Source organism: Salminus brasiliensis, chromosome 7 (genome assembly GCF_030463535.1).
Source record: "Salminus brasiliensis chromosome 7, fSalBra1.hap2, whole genome shotgun sequence".
NCBI lineage: Eukaryota > Metazoa > Chordata > Actinopteri > Characiformes > Bryconidae > Salminus > Salminus brasiliensis.
The window spans coordinates 25524512-25544854 of NC_132884.1; the positions used below are offsets into that span (position 1 = coordinate 25524512).

General features: G+C 39.4%; 1 protein-coding gene across 2 annotated transcripts; it reads right to left on the minus strand.

The window, feature by feature from the left end:
- Nucleotides 1-947: 947 nt before the first annotated feature.
- tie1 (tyrosine kinase with immunoglobulin-like and EGF-like domains 1) lies at nt 948-16001 on the minus strand. Of its 2 annotated transcripts, XM_072684318.1 has the most exons (23): nt 15718-16001; nt 13820-14113; nt 13546-13656; nt 13202-13357; nt 12973-13104; nt 12044-12184; nt 11544-11672; nt 11300-11445; nt 10891-11035; nt 10647-10805; nt 10401-10541; nt 9790-10074; nt 8873-9160; nt 8472-8662; nt 7973-8183; nt 7736-7846; nt 5414-5604; nt 5126-5239; nt 4124-4194; nt 3338-3378; nt 2648-2744; nt 2096-2195; nt 948-1727 (listed from the first exon to the last, which is right to left on the minus strand). In XM_072684318.1, exons 1-23 carry the CDS (start codon nt 15758-15760, stop codon nt 1656-1658), a joined length of 3369 nt encoding a protein of 1122 aa, XP_072540419.1. In that variant the 5' UTR covers nt 15761-16001; the 3' UTR covers nt 948-1655. The 2 variants fall into 2 exon arrangements, with proteins under 2 accessions (XP_072540419.1, XP_072540420.1); XM_072684319.1 differs by lacking the exon at nt 9790-10074.
- Between the last annotated feature and the right edge of the window lie 4342 nt (nt 16002-20343).

Here is a 20343-nt window from a genome sequence, read left to right on the forward strand (position 1 = left end):
GGGGTGGGGGGTGGGGTGAATGCAGTGGGCGGCTCTATCTGATAGAGCTTCAGCACAGTAGGAAGTGTGTGTGCAGTGGATTTGGTCTGTCACCCATACTGGGCCTCTGCCACTCACAAAATGTACTCACATAGTTTCTCTCAATCTTCTCAGTGTTGATTGGGATCATTATAAGGCACTCATTTTTAAGTCAAATTTGTGTGCGTCATTTTTTTATGTCATTTTAGCAATCTAAGCAAATTTTAGTAAATCTGTATTGGGTATGGGTACCTATAATTGCACAATGGCAAATCTGAGAAATCAATGTGACACTTTCTTTGTGTCTATGTGGATATGATGATAGAAGCAATGCTAGTGGTAATCAATTAGTCATATTTTAGGGACAGTTGTGGAGGATCCAGCTGCACTACAGTTCAGGGTAGAAGGGTTTGATTCTACTAAAGACAGGTAATTTTGTCCACTTTCCACACCTAGGTTTTATTTTTCTATTTGAAGACACCAGCTGCCCTTTACATTATCTCAGCATTTTATGCTGAATGGACCAATAGAAATGGCCCAGAATGACCTGGAATAAAAAATAAATGAAATCACTTGTGTGACACACAAACAGTAAGTGTTTCTGGACATCTGCAAGTTATAAACTCATACAAATGATACAGTGCGAAGTGTAAATGTGCAATATAATAGTGTATGTATATGGGTTTACAAGAACTTAAAGAGTGGGAAGGAAACCAAGCATCCTCTGCGTGACAGGTCCAGTGCCTGTGGCTCACCCAAGAGGAAATTCTCTGACAGATCACCCAGTTGCAGCAGGCAGGAGGCCTGACCTCAAGCATTTGAGAGAGCGAGAGAAAGAGAAAAAGCAGAGTGAGAGAAAGAGAGCGAGAGACAGTTAGATGAACACGTTGAACTAGCCATCCAGGCTGTCTTAAGTAATCAGTAAATAGTCCATCATATAAATGCTTTATTTATCAAACAAAATGATATCAAGTGCAGTTTTGTCTTTTACCTGTACATGTAACATAGACGGATACACAAAAGCATTAATTAAGCAAAGTACTGCCAGATAATATGTAAAAAAGAGGGTGTTTTAAGATATACAGTACTCTCTATGTACATACAATCAAAGTCAACAAAAGTCAAATATCTACATATGGCAGTGAAAGGACTTTTGTACACTGTATGAGTTTTATTTCCATTTCATTTTCTCAAGTGCTACATAAAACGACTGGCGCGTTACTTCTGTCCACTGGTGCGAACCACAGAGATGTATGTCCACTCCATTAACTTCACAAGACGACTCTTCCAAAACAACAACAAGTCCACTGAGTATTTCAAATCCCCTCAGACCCCAGCAGGTACAGGACCATAATACAAGTACTATACGTTAGGCTCCATTTGCTTTTTGAGAACTCAAAGGCTGACTACCAATCGATATCACCAGGTCTGAGATCATCCACCATCTAGCCAAAGGAAGCACAGGCCCTACAAGTGAGTGTCCTTTCACAGTCTTTCCTTTATAGCCATGTGGCCCTGGTTGAATGTTTCCTCGAGCGGTGAAATCGGACAGCAGGCGGTTGGCAGTAGCGCAGTGCCCTGCTGTGGTGAGCCTCCCTCGGACTGTGGAACCTGCTGGAACCTGGGGGGGCGGGTAGTCAGGCCTCTTCAGCAGTAGCATCTATTCCAGCATAGGTGAAATTCTCAAAGAGAGCCATGTTAACATAGGCCTGTAGGAGACAGTACACATTTAGACAATGTCCCTTTACCCTAGTCAGTAGTAACCAAATGATATACTGTAGTAGTGGCCATCTTGACACTTGAAACCCAGCACGGGACCATTTATGCAAGTGTATTTGACATTTCTGACACAGCTTAATGAAACATGTCATTAGACAGGTCATTAGCACAGTGCTATTTGGTATTTATAGGCTGCCATTGCTTGTTAGCAACATCCAACATATCTTTGCAGAAGTAAGTGAGTGTAACAGTTATATGATAAACAGATAGTTGGATGGAGCCAAACTGAAGTAAAGAAGTCTGTGATTAAAATAAGTTGGAATGGCCATCAGTTTGTGTTCAGACTGCTGGTTTTTACCTTTCTAGCCTCTTGCATCCTGTTAAGCTGAACCGATATTTGAGAAAATGGTGGTCGCTCGTAAGGTCTGTCTCGCCAGCACTGTCTCATCAGCTCATACCTGAACAGAGAAATTCTTCCTTTAAAACAGACGCTAGCCAGTGGAGTCTACACAGTGTTAGCTTTTAATGGATTGCACAAGACTGAAAAGCAATAAGAACAAATAAGTGGAACCAGAGATAAGTTGCTAAAAATGTCAACCACTTGAACAGTTTAGCCAGTCACATTGCTTTAAAGCACAAAAACAAACCTGCAAACTTATAACTGTACATAGACATATAAATAAGACGTGAATATAGACAAGTGAATAAGTTACTATACATTTGTTTTCTTGTTAGAACAACAGGTGAAATTAGAAGAACGTCACCTGTTTCCATTTCCAGTTTGTTGCTATAGTTTTACTCCCCTTTAGAGAATTCTGTTGTCACATGGTTAAAAGGTAGTAACTCCTGCTGTAATATGGTAAAACAATAACAACTGGGCTATGGACTTAGTAGGAGGGCTTGTACTTACACTTCATCATCACAGTTCCTGGGTTTCTCCATCCTGTAGCCCTGAGGAAGCTTCTCATAGAGCTCAGCACAAGTCATGCCACAGTAAGGAGTCCCACCTGCCGTAAAACACTTATTTCAGTAAATCACTTATTACTCACTTCAGTCAAATACACGCCAGCTAATAGTCATAGATGAAGAGTGTATGCCCTTTTTAAAGTTTACTTGATGTTATGAACGATGTTGCATGACCAACTGTTTCTCCAACACTAGCATATTCTGGGTTGAGTTGTGGCTTTTTACAGCTCATACAGTTTTAACAACACTGCATCAAACTGTTAACGTCTAAAACTACAAACGGCTCACGGCCCCCAATGTACACTTTGCCTTCATACTAATGACTTCACAGTAAGAACTAGATAGTCTTTGCAGTCACTGAATATTTATGTAATATTTTAAACAACCAAAACTGATGCTATTGACAGTTAACAAAGACACACCCTACAAAGACAGTGGCATTGATAAGACACAATACTGTGTCTCAGGTGAGCTGGTGGTGGACCTGACAAACAACTATTTTACAAATTGTTTTTATTTACTATTTGGAGCTATGTTGTGCTTTTTTGACCTGAGACAGAACTGTACATATCAGTCAACTCCAGTATGAAATGTATGTATTGTGTGTTTATCAGTCAGTAGAATCTAAACTTACCTAAACTTACAATCTCCCACAGAAGGACCCCAAATGACCAGCTAAGAAAGAAGGAAAAAAGTAGAAAAATGTTTATTTAAAACAAGTTTGCAAACAAGCATCTTTCATTTTTAGACTTGAATTAGCCCTTCATAGCAGAAGTCTTTGAATGAATAAATTGAATCAATTTTAGAGTATACTGTGCTTTTGTGAGCAGTATGTATCTAATCTATATATCTAAACCGGCCATTCTTGCATTTGGTTTGCCAGCTCCTTTCTTTGAGGGCCATTACACAAACACCCCTTTTTTGTTTTCGAACTTTTCAGTACACCAAGTTCCTTCATGGGTAAAAATAGGATTTTTTGACATTGTCGTTGTGGCCTAGTGGCAGTGGCAGCTTTGGAGTTTCCTGCTTTGTTATCAGTTCCTCCCTTCTTATTTATCAGTTGCCCATTAGCCACTGCGAGAGGGATACATGCAGGATAATCACAGAATGATTTGTTGTTTTGGGCTGAAATAACAGGCTGGCTGTCATTGACACCACATTGTGCATTAACTGATACAGGACTGCTAATAATATACCTAAAAACGAGGAAAACAACTATAGTCACTAAAACGTAATGCTAAATGTTGATAACAGTTATTAACTGTTATTAATGAATTATGTCCTGCATCTAATTATTTGTGAGCTTTCCTATAAAACATTTATTTCCCAGTAAAACATGCCTTTGCTTTTCGTGTTGTCTTCTACAGTACTAGACCAACTGTAGATCTGGGGCAAACTGTTTGTGGTAAGCGATACTTACACATCACTCTTTGTGGTGTAGACACTGTAGTTGAGCGACTCAATTGCCATCCATCGCACAGGCAGTCTCCCCTAAAGCAAACAATAGTAAATTGATAGTACAGTGAAGTGCTGAAGCGCTCTAGTTGTGTTGTGTGTGTTCACAAGATTACACAGTACTTCACTGCATTCAGATCCTAATATTGTGCCTCTTGTATGTATGGTCTTGCTTTGTATGTTCTGTTAAACTTCCACATGAAAAGTTCAGGACTGTGAACTGAACCTTGGAGCACACCTCACACAACCCCTACTGCTCCACATGTGGATTCTTATCTAGGCTAGAATATTGGGAATTGTTCAAAATGGATTGATTTAGCAAATCCTGATGATGACAGCACTTCCTTTAAACAAACCTTGAGTGTAGAATGTGATCTACTATCCTCAGTGTAATACTATAAAAGACTAAAGTCAATTTGTAAGGCCCAGACTGTGAATAGAATGTTAGCAAATTCAGTAACCGAGACATTTAAAGGTAAGAAATAAGTATTTTTAGTTACAATTGGTAAAAGAAATATATCCACCAAGATCTGCCAGAATTTTTGTTATTCATTTTAAAGCAGCTGTTGCACAGGCTGGTGTGTGAATGTATATGTGTTTAAGGGAGAGTTTTGTGATTAACACCATATTTGAAGTGCAAAAAGAATGTGTAGCGTGGCAGACTTGCAATACAGTGTGTTTAACACATATGTGGTTAACAAGATATTAAGATTAAAACCTGTGGCTAGACTATGGTTGGTACACACAAATAATGATTCTGAGAAAACTCTTGACCCTCATCTTTTTAGTAGCCTCTGGTTCAATTATATTATTGGGTTTGCATGCTGTGACCACCTTTTTCAAATCCCACAAAAGATGTTCACACTAAATGCAACTAGTAATTATTTCAGAAAATATTTAAACCATTGTTTGAATGGTTAATTGCAAACAGCTGAAAGTTGCTAGCTTAAGTAGAAAAACTACCCACCATGGTCTTTTTGACGTATACCTCCTCGCCTCGTGACAATCCAAAATCAGCTATTTTTGCCACCAGGTTTTCTCCGACCAGCACATTCCTGGCTGCCAAATCTCTGTGGATAAACTGGTGGCACACAATACAAAAATATATATATATTTTACTATATTAGTTTGCAGCAATTACCAATCTGTTCGGACAACTTCATTACAGCGTTACAAAATCTATTCTCATATACCTACACACAGAGACAACTGCTTTACGCTTCATGGCGTGGTCCTATAGTCACTGTGTTTGTACCTGTTTGTCGCTAAGGTAATGCATGCCCGTTGCCACGTCAACAGCAAACTGCAGGAGCTGCTGGGATGTAAGTGTAGAGGCCGTGCCATGTTCTTTAGCAAAGGCTGGGTCTGTCTCCAGAACACGGCTTTTCCTCAAGAAGTCCAGGAGATTGCCATATGGAGCATACTCAATAGCAATGTACAGGTAACCTGCAGATGCAGATAAAAAGGAAACAAACAAAAAACATAATAAAAGGAAGATTAGAAAAACCTGACTATATACTATATATTTTTTGATTGAGGTTTGATCAACAGGGGGTCCCTGGAAGCGTTTATGCATTTATGACAGATTTCTAACCACAATCCAAAGCCTTTATTTATAGATATGGTACACACTCATAAAGGGAGTTTGTTTCTGTCAGTATGTTACTGAGACAATATACAGTCACACAATTGTGGCTGTTAACCAACAGCATCACATTAGCTTTCTGTATGATAGAGCTTTTCTTCATGATAGAGCTTATAAACAACAAACATTCACAATTGAAAAGTTTTTAGCCTATACTGAATTCAGTCATTATTCAACATCACCTGTGACTCTACCTCTCCTCTGTCTGAGGTACTACACGGTCAGGTTGTTTGTCACCCGACAAAATAACACACTGATTCCTTTCCTACGGAATGTCATATGGTTTAATGTGGTGTTCCTGCCTGAACAGGGGATGCAACCCCCAGTTTGTCTCATGAAGGTCACCCAATATGCTACACAAATCACTGTAAATAATGCCTGTAGTTCAGATGACCATTAGGAAATAAACAAATCAATATTATTTGGTCAGTGTAGAAAAGGCTTTTTTGGAGAAACTCCACGGTTACTTTAACAGTAGGTCTATGCTTTAAATGAATGTCAGTGTCTGCTGCAGTTTGAAGAAATACATACTAAATTCCACAGAATTTGGTTGGATCTGAGCAGTTAAGACACTTCTGTACCCTTCAGACTTTTGCGAGTCACATATTCAATGAAGAGAAGTAAACCACTATTGCCACAACCGTACATGCTTAGGCCACCATGTTTTATAATCTTTCTAAAATATGTCATTGTTTAAGAGTATGTTATGTAATAGCTCAGTATTTTTGACATTCTAAAAGCAGGTCCTGAGAGAAAATTAGTCTTCCATAAGTGATTTTCTTAAACTACCTTTTTTAAAAATATATTTAAACAAATGGATTTTATAGAACATGAGAATATTTTGAGACATATCCACTTACACACCTGATTTTTGGATATAAGCTATTGCAAGAACCAATTGTAGGTAGGCCTGTCACAATAACTGCATTACTGACTTATTGTACAATATATGAATGTGACTTTGATCACTTTTGCTGTCCTCGATATTGCCCATAGTGTTTACTTGCTTGTATTTTAGCCAGTCACGCTGTTCTGTTCGCTCATCTGCTCTCTGTTTGAGGCAAGCTCGAGTCTGTGAGCAGATAACAACATCTATCGTGTAGAACAACAGTGCACACTAGCAACATCAATAGCGACAGGTGAATACATGTTACTCAAGGCTAATAGCAGTTTTTTCCCAAACACTACATAAAGCCAGAAAGTTAAAAGAGTGAGCTCAAAGTTAAAAGGGTATAATTGAATTATGCTATTATATTATTATTATTATATCAGTGGCATAAAATGGTCTTTAAATGGCAATGATATAATTTATCGCAATAATCTCTGGGATAATTTATCATCCAAAACAACAGTTACTGTGACAGGCCTACTTGTAGGTCCCATGATGAAATTTTTCTCAGAGAGCTCTTGGCACTTCATTATGGTGATAGCTCTCACCATGGTCTGAGGTTTAAATAAGACCGACTCATCCAAAACCCTTTCAATCAATGTTCTAATCATCTGCAGCTGAAGTGCAGATGATTTAAGGTATTTTAAATAGCAATAAATATGGTGGTGTCTTAAATTTTTCCCCACGAGAAAATAGCATTTTTGTTAATTACATAAAAGTATTTTAAACCACAGTATTGTTAACAGCTCTTACAATGATGGGTCCCATTGTTCTTGTAAAATAAACAAATCTTAAATAAGAAAACACTGGTGAATGTCAGAACCTTTGTGAAAACCGCAAATGTGGGTTTTTGATTGAGACCCTGCTTGCAGATTACACTGTTTTTTGTAAATCCACAGAAAACTCTTACAAAAGAAAGATGACCTGAGAGAATCTAGTGATCAGTTAAAATGGTCAACGTCCAAATAAAACAATTCTCTATTATATTAATGTGTGGTGAGCATGTATAAGTAGCCAGCATGGCCAGCAGATGGCGCACTCACCCCTGTTTTCACAGGCTCCTATGAGGTTGATAATGTTAGGATGTTGGCCCAGCTTGCATAATACCTCCAGTTCCCCAGCAAAGTCCCGGTGGTCATTCTCGGAGGCAAATTCTGGGTGACAAATACACAAAGCACACTGGTATTAAACAGGCATTCAAGTACAATGCTGCTTTTATAGGCTTATTAATTCCGTTACTCTGTTATGGTGCTCATTAGTTAGTGAAGTGTGAGCCTCACCCTTCAGCATTTTGATGGCAGCACTCATTTTGCTTCCGTCCTTTTTGATCATGGCTTTGATCACCTGGCCAAAATTCCCTTCACCAATGACGTCCTCAAACTTGATGTCCTCCCAGTCCAGAATAGGGTAAGTGAGGGGTTCTGGGGTGGGTTTTGGTCGTCGGGTCAGTGTCAGGGTCCCCGAGTTGAACTGCAAGATGGTCTCTTCTCCCTTTTATGTGTCAATGTGTGTGTTTGTGTGTGTGTAGATGTATGAGTCGGGGATGAAGCAAGAAGAAAAAATGTTCTTAGCTTAACATCAAGTTACTTTTCAGGTCAATTTGTCACAAAATATTCCCACAATGTAAAGAGCAACGGGTATTTTCAAATGTTTAAAAAAAATGAGACCAAAGAATTTTGTTGTACAACAAAGCAGATGAATATGTGCTGGTCTTGTGCACTGCTTAAGAAATAAACACATCGGCAGCTAGAACAGCCTCAGCTGTATGTGTGCACTCACCGATCCCGACTGGTAGGTGAAGGTGCGTCTGCGTTTGACTATGGATTTGCGAATGCAGAAGAGAGCCAGTAGGGCTAGAAGGATGGTAATGCAGGTGACTGCTACTGAGCCAACCACAGCCCACAGCAGCTGATGATCCTCTGCCATGGGCCTGCCAACCCCCTGAGTGGTGGGACTGAAGCTGGAAGAACCTGAGGTACACATCATAACACATCAGATATTTCACATTCACGATTTTTAAGGTTTTAAATGAGAAGAAAACTGATGAATAGAGCTGGGATTCTCTGAAAATACGGTATAATATCTTTAAAAAACATTGTTTAAATGTGTAACAATGCAGCTTCCTGTGATATTTTCTAACTTACTCTAAGAAGCTGATTTCTAAACTATTTTTTTCATACCATCTCCTTGGGTCCTGGTTTGCACAAACTTGCTCCAATCACCAGGCACTTTGGAGAAACCTCGCACTCTGAACTGGTACAAGGTGCTTCCATTCAGGGCAGTCACATCCTTGGTGGTCTTGTTCCCATCATCAGTGTCTACCCATTGCAAGTTGCCCTGACCCACTGGTTGGTATTCGATGGTGTATTTGACAATACCGCCATTGGGGTCCTCAGGGGGCTGCCAGCGAACTCTGACTCCACTAATGGACAAGGGGTCAGCTTGTACATTCCTTGGAGACGAGGGTCCTGGATTGGATCAGAGAAAGAGTGCAAAAATGCCAGCAATTAAGTCCAATAACTGGATAAATCTCTACAATAAAACAACACACCTAAGATTCACATCTTACAAATCAACCTTTATTCTGCCAAATGCATTGGATTTTCATTGTGGTGCCACAAACACAACTTACATGTCTCCCTAATACTGCCTCTACAACCTTGAACAATCCAAGTCCTAGCCAGTGCAATCATGAACTACCCTGCTGAAGCAGGCATGTGACAACGCTGTGACATGAAACCATGGCTCTGACCCTCTGCGCTAGATTAGCAGTGCCATCTTGAGCCCAGAAAGAGTTGCTTTACATCACTCTGAGTCAACTACCTGCCGGAAAGCAAGAACATATTCTGATCTCTTTTTGTTATGAGTGACACCTAGTGGTCTGAAAGGCTTGCTTTACATCATTTTAAGCCAAGAGCCCTGCTTAGGCATGTATCGGACAGCAATATCTAGGACATCTAGTGCTCTCCACTAGTTACTTGTGCCACCTAGTGGCCAAAGAAAATTGCTTAACATCACACTAAGCCAACTACCCTTCTAGATTCGGTACGAGGCAACATTATGAGTGCCACCTGGTGGTCAGAAAGATTTGCTTTACCCTGGCTGTTGAGGCGGATGTGATAGGGCTTTGAGGCAGGCCCAAGGCTGCCACAGTTGACCAGCCGGACGACCACGTGGTAGTCGCGGTGGTACTCCAGGTTGTAGAGCTTTGTGGAGAGCACACTGAGCAAGGTGGTCTCCTCCCACAGCTTCTCTTCCAGCGGTCCGTAGAGCTGCACTAAAAAGCCACTGGCCTGGCTCGGGCCGCTGGGCAGGAGCCACTTCACGGTGGCGTTCCGCCCCTCTTGAGAGCTGAAATCAATCTCCGGCCTGGCCAAGGGCTCTAACGACAACAGAATACGCAGTCAGAGCCTGTCTACTGCGATTGGCAACTCTGCTTATTTCGCAGCTATAGCTTCAGCACCCAGTGAAGCTCCACAGCACAAACTGACCCTAAAACACAGCCTAGCCACTTACAAAAGTCACCTGGACTTCAGACTGGTTCTCAAATTGCTTCTGTCAGTTACAACCAACATACAAACTTTTATCTGGGCCTGTCTAGGCAGCAATGGAGGCTAGATCTGCTTATACATGTAGCAGCCCAAGCCTTTCCTACATGCTTTCCTCATTCCGTATGCTTTGCCTCCCTTTGTGTTACAGTGAACTCACCTGGACAGTCAGTCTCCATGATGGCTTCTGGACCCTCTGGCCCCTCTCCTCCTTCTCCTGGTCTACTGAGTCGCACCCGAACCTGATACCTGGTTGTTGGTTTCAAGTTCATTAGGGTAATAGAGCCGCTACTGTAATAAACTGAAATAGAAAAACACAAACTGTTTTGTATTGTTAATTCCCTACAAAAACTCAAAAACTCACAAATTTCTATAAAACTGAAAGAACAAAATGCTGTTTTCTCACCTATGATGGAAGACCAGGGAGCTTGTGTCTCCAGCGGCCTGTAGAGGACTTTGGTAGATACAATGGGGCCGTCACCTCTGTAGTTTTCCATTGGCTTCACAACAAGCTGCCTGCTTGTCTTTTCAACCAGTTTTGGAGGAGTGGTGGGGCAAGGGGGCTCTAGGTGAAGATTTGTGAAATTAGGATAAGGTCAACCAGTCATTGATGCACATTTGTAGACATACCAGACTAAAAACAGACTTACCTTTAACAGTTAGGTTAAACTTGCGGGAGTCCTGCCCACCATTCGTCGAAACTCTGCATTCCCAGAGACCTCCATGCTCAGCTGTAAGCTGTGGAATTTCAAACTGGGCAGTGCTCTTGTTTGAATCCATTGTAGTGCGGGAGGCCTGTTGAACAAACAACTAATTAAGGATTCTGGATGCTGTTTTAGAAAAGGAGATGGAAAAAAACATAAGCTGTACTATTAATCTAACCTGAACCTAATCTTAACTCTAACCTCAATACTGTTGATAATCAAGGTTTAAGCAGTTAGATTATTAGCAATTGTGTGAAAGCATTTATAGATAATGATAGGGTTGTATGTGTACACTCAATTAATTATAGGAACTATAGGAACTGCAAACTACTGCAACAGCAAAGCTTTTTTTTACCTTCAGCACTGTGCTATCCAGCTTACGCAGCTCAATACTAGTGTGGCTGGGAAGTGGATGACCTGTTGCAGAGCACAAGATCTTTGGGCTGGAGTGTAGATTCCACTCCAGATTGCTGTCTATAGCCAGGATCTGTGGAGCACGATCTAGTGGGAAAATGTAAACAGAAAAAAGATATCATAAACAAAAACAAGTGGCTGATGGTGCAGGTGAACAAAAGAATGAAGATATACAATATACTAACCCGATTTCTCACAGTGTTGTCCTCTCCAGCCAGTTGGACAATGGCAGCCGCTGAAGCGACTGCATTTCCCTTTGTTTTTACAATTGCAGCTTAGCAGGCAATCTGCTCCATACATCCCGTCAGGACAGGCTAGAAATGAAAAATGAGTGTTACGAGTCAAAGTTGTAAACTGGTCTTCAATATAGTTTTGATTCTACATGATTGTCTCTATTCCCATTGATAATGTTTTAGTTAATTTTCAATTTATCAAAATGTATATTCTATTGTACTGTATCAGCAGTTGTAGTGTTATTAGGCAATTGTATTGGTATAGTATCCAGGCAGCCAGTGATATGAAAAGTTTTATAGGCCTGAGTACCATAAAAGTCACAAAATACAAATATTTGATGCTACTTTAATTAATTTTAGTGACACCTTGCGGTATTTCAGTGAGGCATGAACATAATATTAATACGATACTCATGAAACAGTATGCTACTTTTTTTAACAGTCAATCTTACGTTTATGGCAGCGATCTCCATGCCAGCCACTTGCACAGGAGCAGCCATAAGGGTCGACAAGGCAAAAAGTTAAATCCTGGCACCCGGTATCAGCTTTACAGGCCTCTTGACAGTTTCGACCAAACATTCCTTCTCGACATGCTGTAAAACACACCAAAATGAAAGGCATTTAACCTCTTAAACACACTGCAGTGTTTGTCAATCTTATATTCATCTCTAAACTGCAAGTGCCTCTGCTTGGGTCAACTTAACTACACAACATATTAGTCAAATAAGCTCCCAGATAAACAATAGATATATGCACCCTTTACTGATACTTGGTTATGCATCCTTAGCATAAGTGCTTTTGGATTACACCAGTCTCTGCCCATTTTAGCCCACTCTTCCATTAAGTATGCTTCATATCCAAGCAGAAAGAACAACATTGAAACTTTCATAGGACTAATTCAGGATGACTCTTACCCCTTAAAACAAAAAGGCTTATTACACACTAAGGTGTATTACTCAGAAACTACAGAGACTTCTGTACACTTCTATTCACAATACTATTCTATGGTAATAGAAGTTTATAATAACACTTTCAGCTCGTTGGTGGTCCATAGGCGTTTTTAGGGTTTAAAGATTGGTGAGCTTAGTGGTTACCAAATTACTCACAGCTGATACTGTATAATAAGTATTGGGATCATTAACTGTACACAAGGTTGCAGTGTAAGAGGCTTATCAATTGTAATGGAAGGTTTTGGCATGTCAAACAACAAATGAACTGCGCAAAAACAACTGGGACTCATTGGTTACATTTCAAATTCATGAACGGCCTCCTTTCATTGTCAAGCAAACGTGTTTCACTACATAAATATCTAAGCACTATCACTCAAATCTACCAGCACTTGCAGTTTTTTAAGGCTAACATGATCTCTCCTGCCTCCTACCTGTCTCACAGCGTGTTCCCATGAAACCTGGGGGACAGACACAGTCACCATCTCTGTCATGACAGACACCTCCATTCAGACACTCAGGACATTCCTTGTCACAGTCTGTGCCCCATTTGTTCTTCGGGCAAGCTGAAAAAGATACAGGGATTGATAAAGAAATGTTAGTGCCAGGAAAAACACATGCACTTACTCTGTGGAATCAAATAGTGATATGGGATTGCCGTACCCCGAACGATTAACTGCATCATGGCTCCATACAGTGGACTGTCCCCTACGTAGTTTGCACTGTAGATTCCTGCATTGCTCTGATTAATATCACTCAAGGTGAGAACAGCTGTCCGATTGCTGACGTCTCCCCAGTGTGTCATGTAGTAGTAGTTACCTGGAACATACAATAATATTAAAACTGCCTACTGAGATTGTTTCCTGTTGACAGACACAGTATTGCATTTGCATTCAGGTAATTACATTACTGCCATAATGATTTTCACTGTACTGCCTATTTGCAGAATCAGATGCATGGAAATACAAATGCACCCAAAACACACTTTGCATCTGCAAAGATCTTACCGTTGAATTTCCATGTGACATCTCTTTTCTCAGTTCCCAGGACATCCATGGCCAGATGCACTGTGTCTCCTTTATTAGCCATTAGAGAGAGCCTCTGTGGTCTAAAGAGACCTATAGAAAGCACAAGCTTATGCTTTTGATTTCAACTGAAACTCCAACCTCCCAGTAACTCTAGAGGCATAATGCCCAACTCATTAAGTCACAACATCAAGTCTAAACTCTACTGTACATTTCCAATGACAAAAATACTTATATAGCATGTGCTGTCATTTACCTTTGTTGTAATTGCTGATGAGGGTGACATTAGAATGGTGATTGAACCCCTGGTTCGAAAGGCAGTAAAAGATGCCCCTATGCTCAAGGTTCCCAAAGCCAGAAGCCACCACTGCCTTAGGTCGAGGCTTCTGTACTGTAAAATGAGGCATGTTGGGGAGCATGAGTATGCTGTTATCCTTTTTGATGCTAAGCTCCAGTCCTTCGAAGTTGCGTTCCCCAGAAATGCAAGACAGGACAAAGTGCTGGGCAGTATTGGCGCCATTTGACATCATGGTAAGGTCCAGGACTGCATCTGGGAGACGATGTATGTATTAACATAAATATACACATTTAAACCTGTATGAGCTATTCATCTTCTTCTTATACTCACTGAAGGAGTGGTGAGTATTTAAAAAATGGGTAGCTACAGTGAACTTAATAATATGGCTTATCACTTATCACAATATGACATGGACATTTCCTAGTCAAAAAATATTCTTGTCAAAATTCTGGCTCACATTTTTCAATAAAGTCTGACCATAATTCATCAGTGCACATTACTGCTTAACAGTTGGTGAGGAAATGAACAATGAATACACAAGTGTAGAATTATAAGGATTAGACAGGATTTAATACTGATTTAATACTAATTTAAAGTACTCAGGATTTATTGCTCTATACTCCTTAAAACTGTCAGCTGTATGCTCTGTGAATGAAGGTTCTTTTAGAGAAACACCAAAGAAAAATCCTGTTGGTGGCCTAAAGCATCTTTTATTGAATGATTTTTGCAGAACCGTATTGCAAATGAGGAGGTCTTCTACTAAGTTTCTTTCCCTAGAACACTGTAAAAAGTGGAACATGGCAGATGTTGACTTATAATGTTTAAAGAATTAATATTTTATGTGAACTAATGAGTATTTATCTTTTTTATTGTGCTTTGCATTGTTTCTTTCAAAGTCTTCATTTGAATTAAATACCATGTTATGTGGCTTATTACCACACTCTCTTGCTATAAGAGTGCTGTAAATAGTTGTTTGAGCGATGACACAAAGAATCACGTTTGGCTCCATAAGGAACAATGTTTGAAATAGAGGTGTGCCAATATGAAGAATCTGTTAAAGGTCTACAGACCCTTCACTTAAAGTTAAAAGTTCTTTATCGATTTAACAGGTCTTCACACTGACATATCTTTATTATAAACATCTTTTTATGGAACCAAAAGTGGCTCTTCTATGGCTCCATAGAACTATTATTATAGCACCTCTATTTAAGTGCATGAAGCAATTTCTTTAGACTGAACTGACAAAAACATTTTACACTGCATCCTGCTCAAGCCCTCCACTATACTCCCTCTCTGCATGGCAAGAACAATACTAGGAAACAAGGATGAGCCACAGGCATCTGTAACACACACACTCTTCGAATACCAGTGAGGCACTGACACTGAAAGTTAGGTTACATTTAACTGCTCACTTTTTGTTATATGGGACACCAGTTTAGTACTGCATGAGATTTCTTACACTTGCAAAAAAATACTCCAAAAAGCACCTTTATGGGTCTCTTCAGTGAGATCTTTTGTAAAATTATCTTTGTCCCACTGCCACTGTTTCCAGAATATTCCTGATACACTTGTTGGTGACATGTTGGGGACATCAAACATGACCACAAAGAAAGTGTTAGAATGTAATGTAAAAAGTTGATAGTTGATAAGTGGATAAACACATTTTTTTAACAACAGCACATGTTTACACAGTTAAGAGATTCAAGTAAAAGTATCATCCCTTTTCAGCAGAGGGATTTGATACAGTAGTTAGTATCCAACATAGACCAAATGCATCTTGTGAGTAAAGAACTTGGTTTTGTGATCAGTGTACACATATAAACAGTCTGTACAGGACTGTAGCTTATTGAACTTACCTAAGGTACTGATGACACAAAAGAGACAAATGAGGTAAATCATTGCTTAAATCCAAAGTGCTTTCTGATACAAAAATCCAAATGGAACTGTCCAAGTAAAACAGGCATCAGAGATTACCACATTCCAGTGGGGTTTTCCAATTCGCTAGTCGATGCCGTGTGTTGTTGCGCATTTCCAATGAGAATAAGATGTTTGGATAAAATGCTCTGTCACAAGAACTGGCTTTTCTCACTGAGAAGTCATATTACACATGCAATCTGTACTCTTGGCTCACTGTCCACTCCACTCTGTACTTACTCAGGGTGGGAAAGGAAGGAAAAGGCGTAGAGGGTGAGAGAGAGAGGGAGAGAGAGAGAGAGAGAGCGAGAGAGAGAGAGCGAGAGAAAGAGGAGGGAATGCAGATTTGCATAGTCTCTGTATTGCATACAGTCATTAGGCCACAAATCGTTTATCCCAAATATTATGAAAAGAATGTTTTTGATTACAGTCTGAACACACTGGAACGACCAGGCCAGTTCATTAGTTTCTTGCTATATTCTAAAAACATTTCTAAAAAGTTTGAGATTGAATATAATGTGAACATAATGACCCGAAATTCGGCTTTTGTTTCTTGATATTTACAATATAAAATATATATATAAGTATATGACCATATCACCAAACTGTGGCATTGTTCTCTTGTAATGCTTTTCCAGGCTTTTACCACAGTTTTAGGGCTCTTCTCTCATTAGTCTCCTCTTCTGGACATGAAATGCATATTCAATTGGGCGAAGGTCTGGTGACTGACTTGACCATTCTGAAACATTCTTCCCCTGGAACCAACAACTTGCCTTTGAATGTGGACAAAACTAAAGAGATTAAAGAGTTTTTGACTTCAGAAGAGTGTGAGGCAACCACACCCCACTGAGCATAAATGGCTCTGTTGTGGAAATCATCCAGAGCATCAAGTTTCTCTGCATCCACATCATGGAGAACCTCACCTGGTCCCTCAACACCACCTCCATAGCCAAAAATGCCCAGCAGCGCCTCTACTTTTTGTGGAGACTGGGGAAAGCTCATCTTCTTCCTCCAATCCGCACCATGTTCTACAGGGGGACTATGGAGAGCATCCTGAGCAGCTGCATCATTGCTCACAGAGACTGAACTAAACCCTCTGAGCCACATGTCATAGCATGTAAATCTGTCTGCATCTTATTTATACATTCTATACTTTTATACCTCAGTACCTGCTGTGTTTCATGTGCATTATAAGATGTCTGGATATCATTACACAGCATGTTAAATATTTATGCACCTTACACTCACTATCTTAACTCAGAAATGAGTCATATTTATTGTATTGTCTTTCTAGTTTACTGTTGTAATCTACATCTTACATGTTGCACTTTCTGCAACATTTCTGTACTGTATTGGTTTGTTCTCGTTTGGTTCCATGTTGCAGCCTTGTTCTGGGAAAAGCGCAATTTCACCCCCCTTTATGCAGCAAGATAGTGATCCAAAACACCCCCAAAACACCCCCCCCCCCCCGGTGTTTTGGATCACTATCTTGCTGCATAAAGTTCCTCCTGATTAGATTGGATGCATTTCCCTGTATATTTGCAGACAGAATGTTTCAGTATACTTCAGCAGTGCTATTATGAGGTACGTCATCAGTAAAGATTTTCCCATTTCAGAAGCAGCCATGCAAGTCCAAGCCATGGCACTTATGCTTGAATTATGATCCTTTCTTTCTTCACATTTTGGCATTTCTATCACTTTGGTAGAGATTTCTCTCAGTCTCAAAAACCCATAACATTTTCTAGAACTTCTGTGGTTTATCTTTGTCTGTAAAAAATCCTGTCTGGCTTACTGGACTGCATTTTGTGGTACAGCTTTTTTGAAAGGTGGATTGTGACTTTTCTTTGACTTTTCTTGACAGTTCTGACAATGTTTCTGTCATCAAGTGGTAATCAAAAACATCAATCTCATCAATCTCATCAACATCAATATTATTTCTCTTTCCTCAGCTTCTCATTTTTTCCCATAGAAAACTCTTTAGTCTTCATGTTGGTTTATTCTCTTACCACAAAATGCAGTGTTCACAGGTGAAGCAGAATGCTTAAACCAAGAGTAAAAATTCAGTGCTATTAACTATTTAAACACTAAAATCTAAAACTAAAATCTAAAAACTAAAACTTGTGCACAACACAAACACCTGTCAGTTACATGTTCTAATACATTTACTCATTTAAAAAAATATTATGGTTTGGAACAAAGGGTGCCAAGTTGAACACATTTAAATGTAAATATCAGGAAATCAAAGTTGAGATTTTGATCTATCATTGCATAATTATCTTGTTATCGTTAAATCCAGGGCTTATTACATACTATTACATACGTATTACATACTATTACATACGTATTACTCAGTAACTACAGGGAGTTTTGTAAAAACTGGTGGGGATATTCTTTGGTAATAGAAATTTGTAATAACATTTTGCCCCCCTGGCAGGTGATAAGCTTTTAGAAGGGGTAACTCTTATATCAGGAATTGGTCTTGCCAAATGCTTTTAGAGAATACTGTTTATACCTAATGGCATTTCCTTAATATGGTACCTTGGCTGCCTATATTGGACCTGTAATGCTTCAGATATACTGACAGATATTCACAGTGATGTGCTGAGGCTTTTTAAGCCAAACTACGCAATAAAAATATTAGGCTACATAGCAACTTTTTTAGAGCTGATTTTTTTTACTGATTTACTTTATTCATTTATGTCCATCTGTGTGGCTAAAATCAACAGTGCAGGTATTATCTCAACATTGCAAGGGCTTTGTAGGCATCTCTTGGGTCATTTGTAAATTCACCATTCTTTAAGTTTACCTGCAAGTTTACATTCTTTATTTTCTTTAGGTAAAAGAGACATAATGAAACTAGGTTTAATTCATTCTGAAATCGTATTACATATTATTTAATTATGCAATATTATATATAATATCTAAACCTGCCTGGTAAGGACTGGGAATTTCACCCTGACACACATTGAGAAGAAAGAGTTATTGCCTATAGAGGAAAAAAAGTCTCCAACATAATAATTAGACTGCATGTCAAGGCTAACACATTATTTGGGTGGTTTGCCTGAAGAAAGCTCCTGCTGTGATCAAAAAGGTACATACTTTTGCAACACTTCACTAGAACACTAGTCCACTAGAACACTACATAATACATGAAATGTATTCTGGTCCACAAAGTAAGATCATTAATGTTGTGCCATTTTGATTTCAAAGACCTTAAACTATTGTTGGATATTTCAAAGAAAGATCTGACTGCTTCTGCCAGGAGGCTAAAACTGGGTCATCACTGGATCTTCCATCAGAACAGTGGTCCAAAGCATTTCCCCAGACCCACACAAAAATGTCTTACAGACCACAAATCAACTTGTGAAATCGTCATTAAAAACACAAGTTAAACTAAAAACAACAAGAGAACACAGGGGTTTTGCAGGAGATCTGGAGATATTCTGCATGAAGTGTTTAGCTTTAATATCTTTCCTCAGTCTGCTGCCTGTTGTTCACCAGCCTTCAGATCCCTTGCTGGGTGTTCTTTTCTCATTTGTCCTTAATGTTTAACAGATTATCACAGAAGATATGATTTGGTATAGGAATTTGAGGTTATCAACTGCTATGGAGGGAACTGTACACCCTGTTTTATAATAGTCAAGTCAAGTCAAGTCAAGTCAAGTGGGTTTTATTGTCATTTCAGCTACATACAGAGTACACAGTGAAACGAAACAACGTTCCTCCAGGACCATGGTGCAACATAGACAGTGCATACAAAACACAAGTGCAACACAAACAAACAAGTGCGGACAGACAACACAGTACAGACAGAGAATAATAAATAATTGCCGGTAGTGTGCAAATTGTGCAATGTGTAATAAATAGAGTCCAGTGAGGTAGTAAAGTAGTAAAGTTATTAGTGCAAATGCTTTGTGCAAAAATGCTTCACCTTTTTATCTGGGGTAAATGGTTGGAGAGAGAGAGTGTCCCTGTACCAGAAAAGACATTAGTTCAGAAGTTGAGTTGAGTTGAGAAGTCTGATGGCTTGGGGGAAGAAGCTGTTGCAGAGTCTGGTCGTGTTGGACCGGATGCTGCGGTACCTTCTTCCTGATGGCAGGAGGGAGAACAGTCTGTGTGAAGGGTGAGTGGAGTCATCCACAATGCTGGTTGCTTTGCGGATGCAGCGGGTGGTGTAAATTCATAATATTATGAAGACTAGGCTTTTCTAGTATTTTTTTTCTAGGCTTTTCTTCAGTATTTCAGGACTGGGGGACTATTATTATTATTATTATTATTATTATTATTACTATTATTAATTAATGCTCATTATACCTGATTAATGAAAATACAATTAACACATGTGCATGTACAAGTAAGAAAACACACTTTCCAACTTACATGATATGGACAAACGTATTGGGACACACTTCTTAATCATGTAATTCAGGTGTTTCATTCAGTCCAACTGCCACAGGTATGTAAAAATCCTAAAACAAAGTACCTAATCATGCAGTCTGCCTTTATAAACATTTGTTAAAAAATGGGACATTCTGAAGAGCTCACCAAATTTGGGCATGGGCCTATAA

Bases quoted from the DNA above. Each gene is read 5' to 3' on its own strand.
- tie1 (XM_072684318.1), bottom strand. From the start codon at position 15,760: ATGATTTACCTCATTTGTCTCTTTTGTGTCATCAGTACCTTAG. The intron at 12,185-12,972 runs GTAGGAGGCAGG...TGTGTTTTACAG, and splicing joins GGGAACACGCTGTGAGACAG to CATGTCGAGAAGGAATGTTT. The intron at 8,663-8,872 runs GTATGAAAAAAA...TGTGTACCTCAG, and splicing joins AACCAGGACCCAAGGAGATG to GTTCTTCCAGCTTCAGTCCC.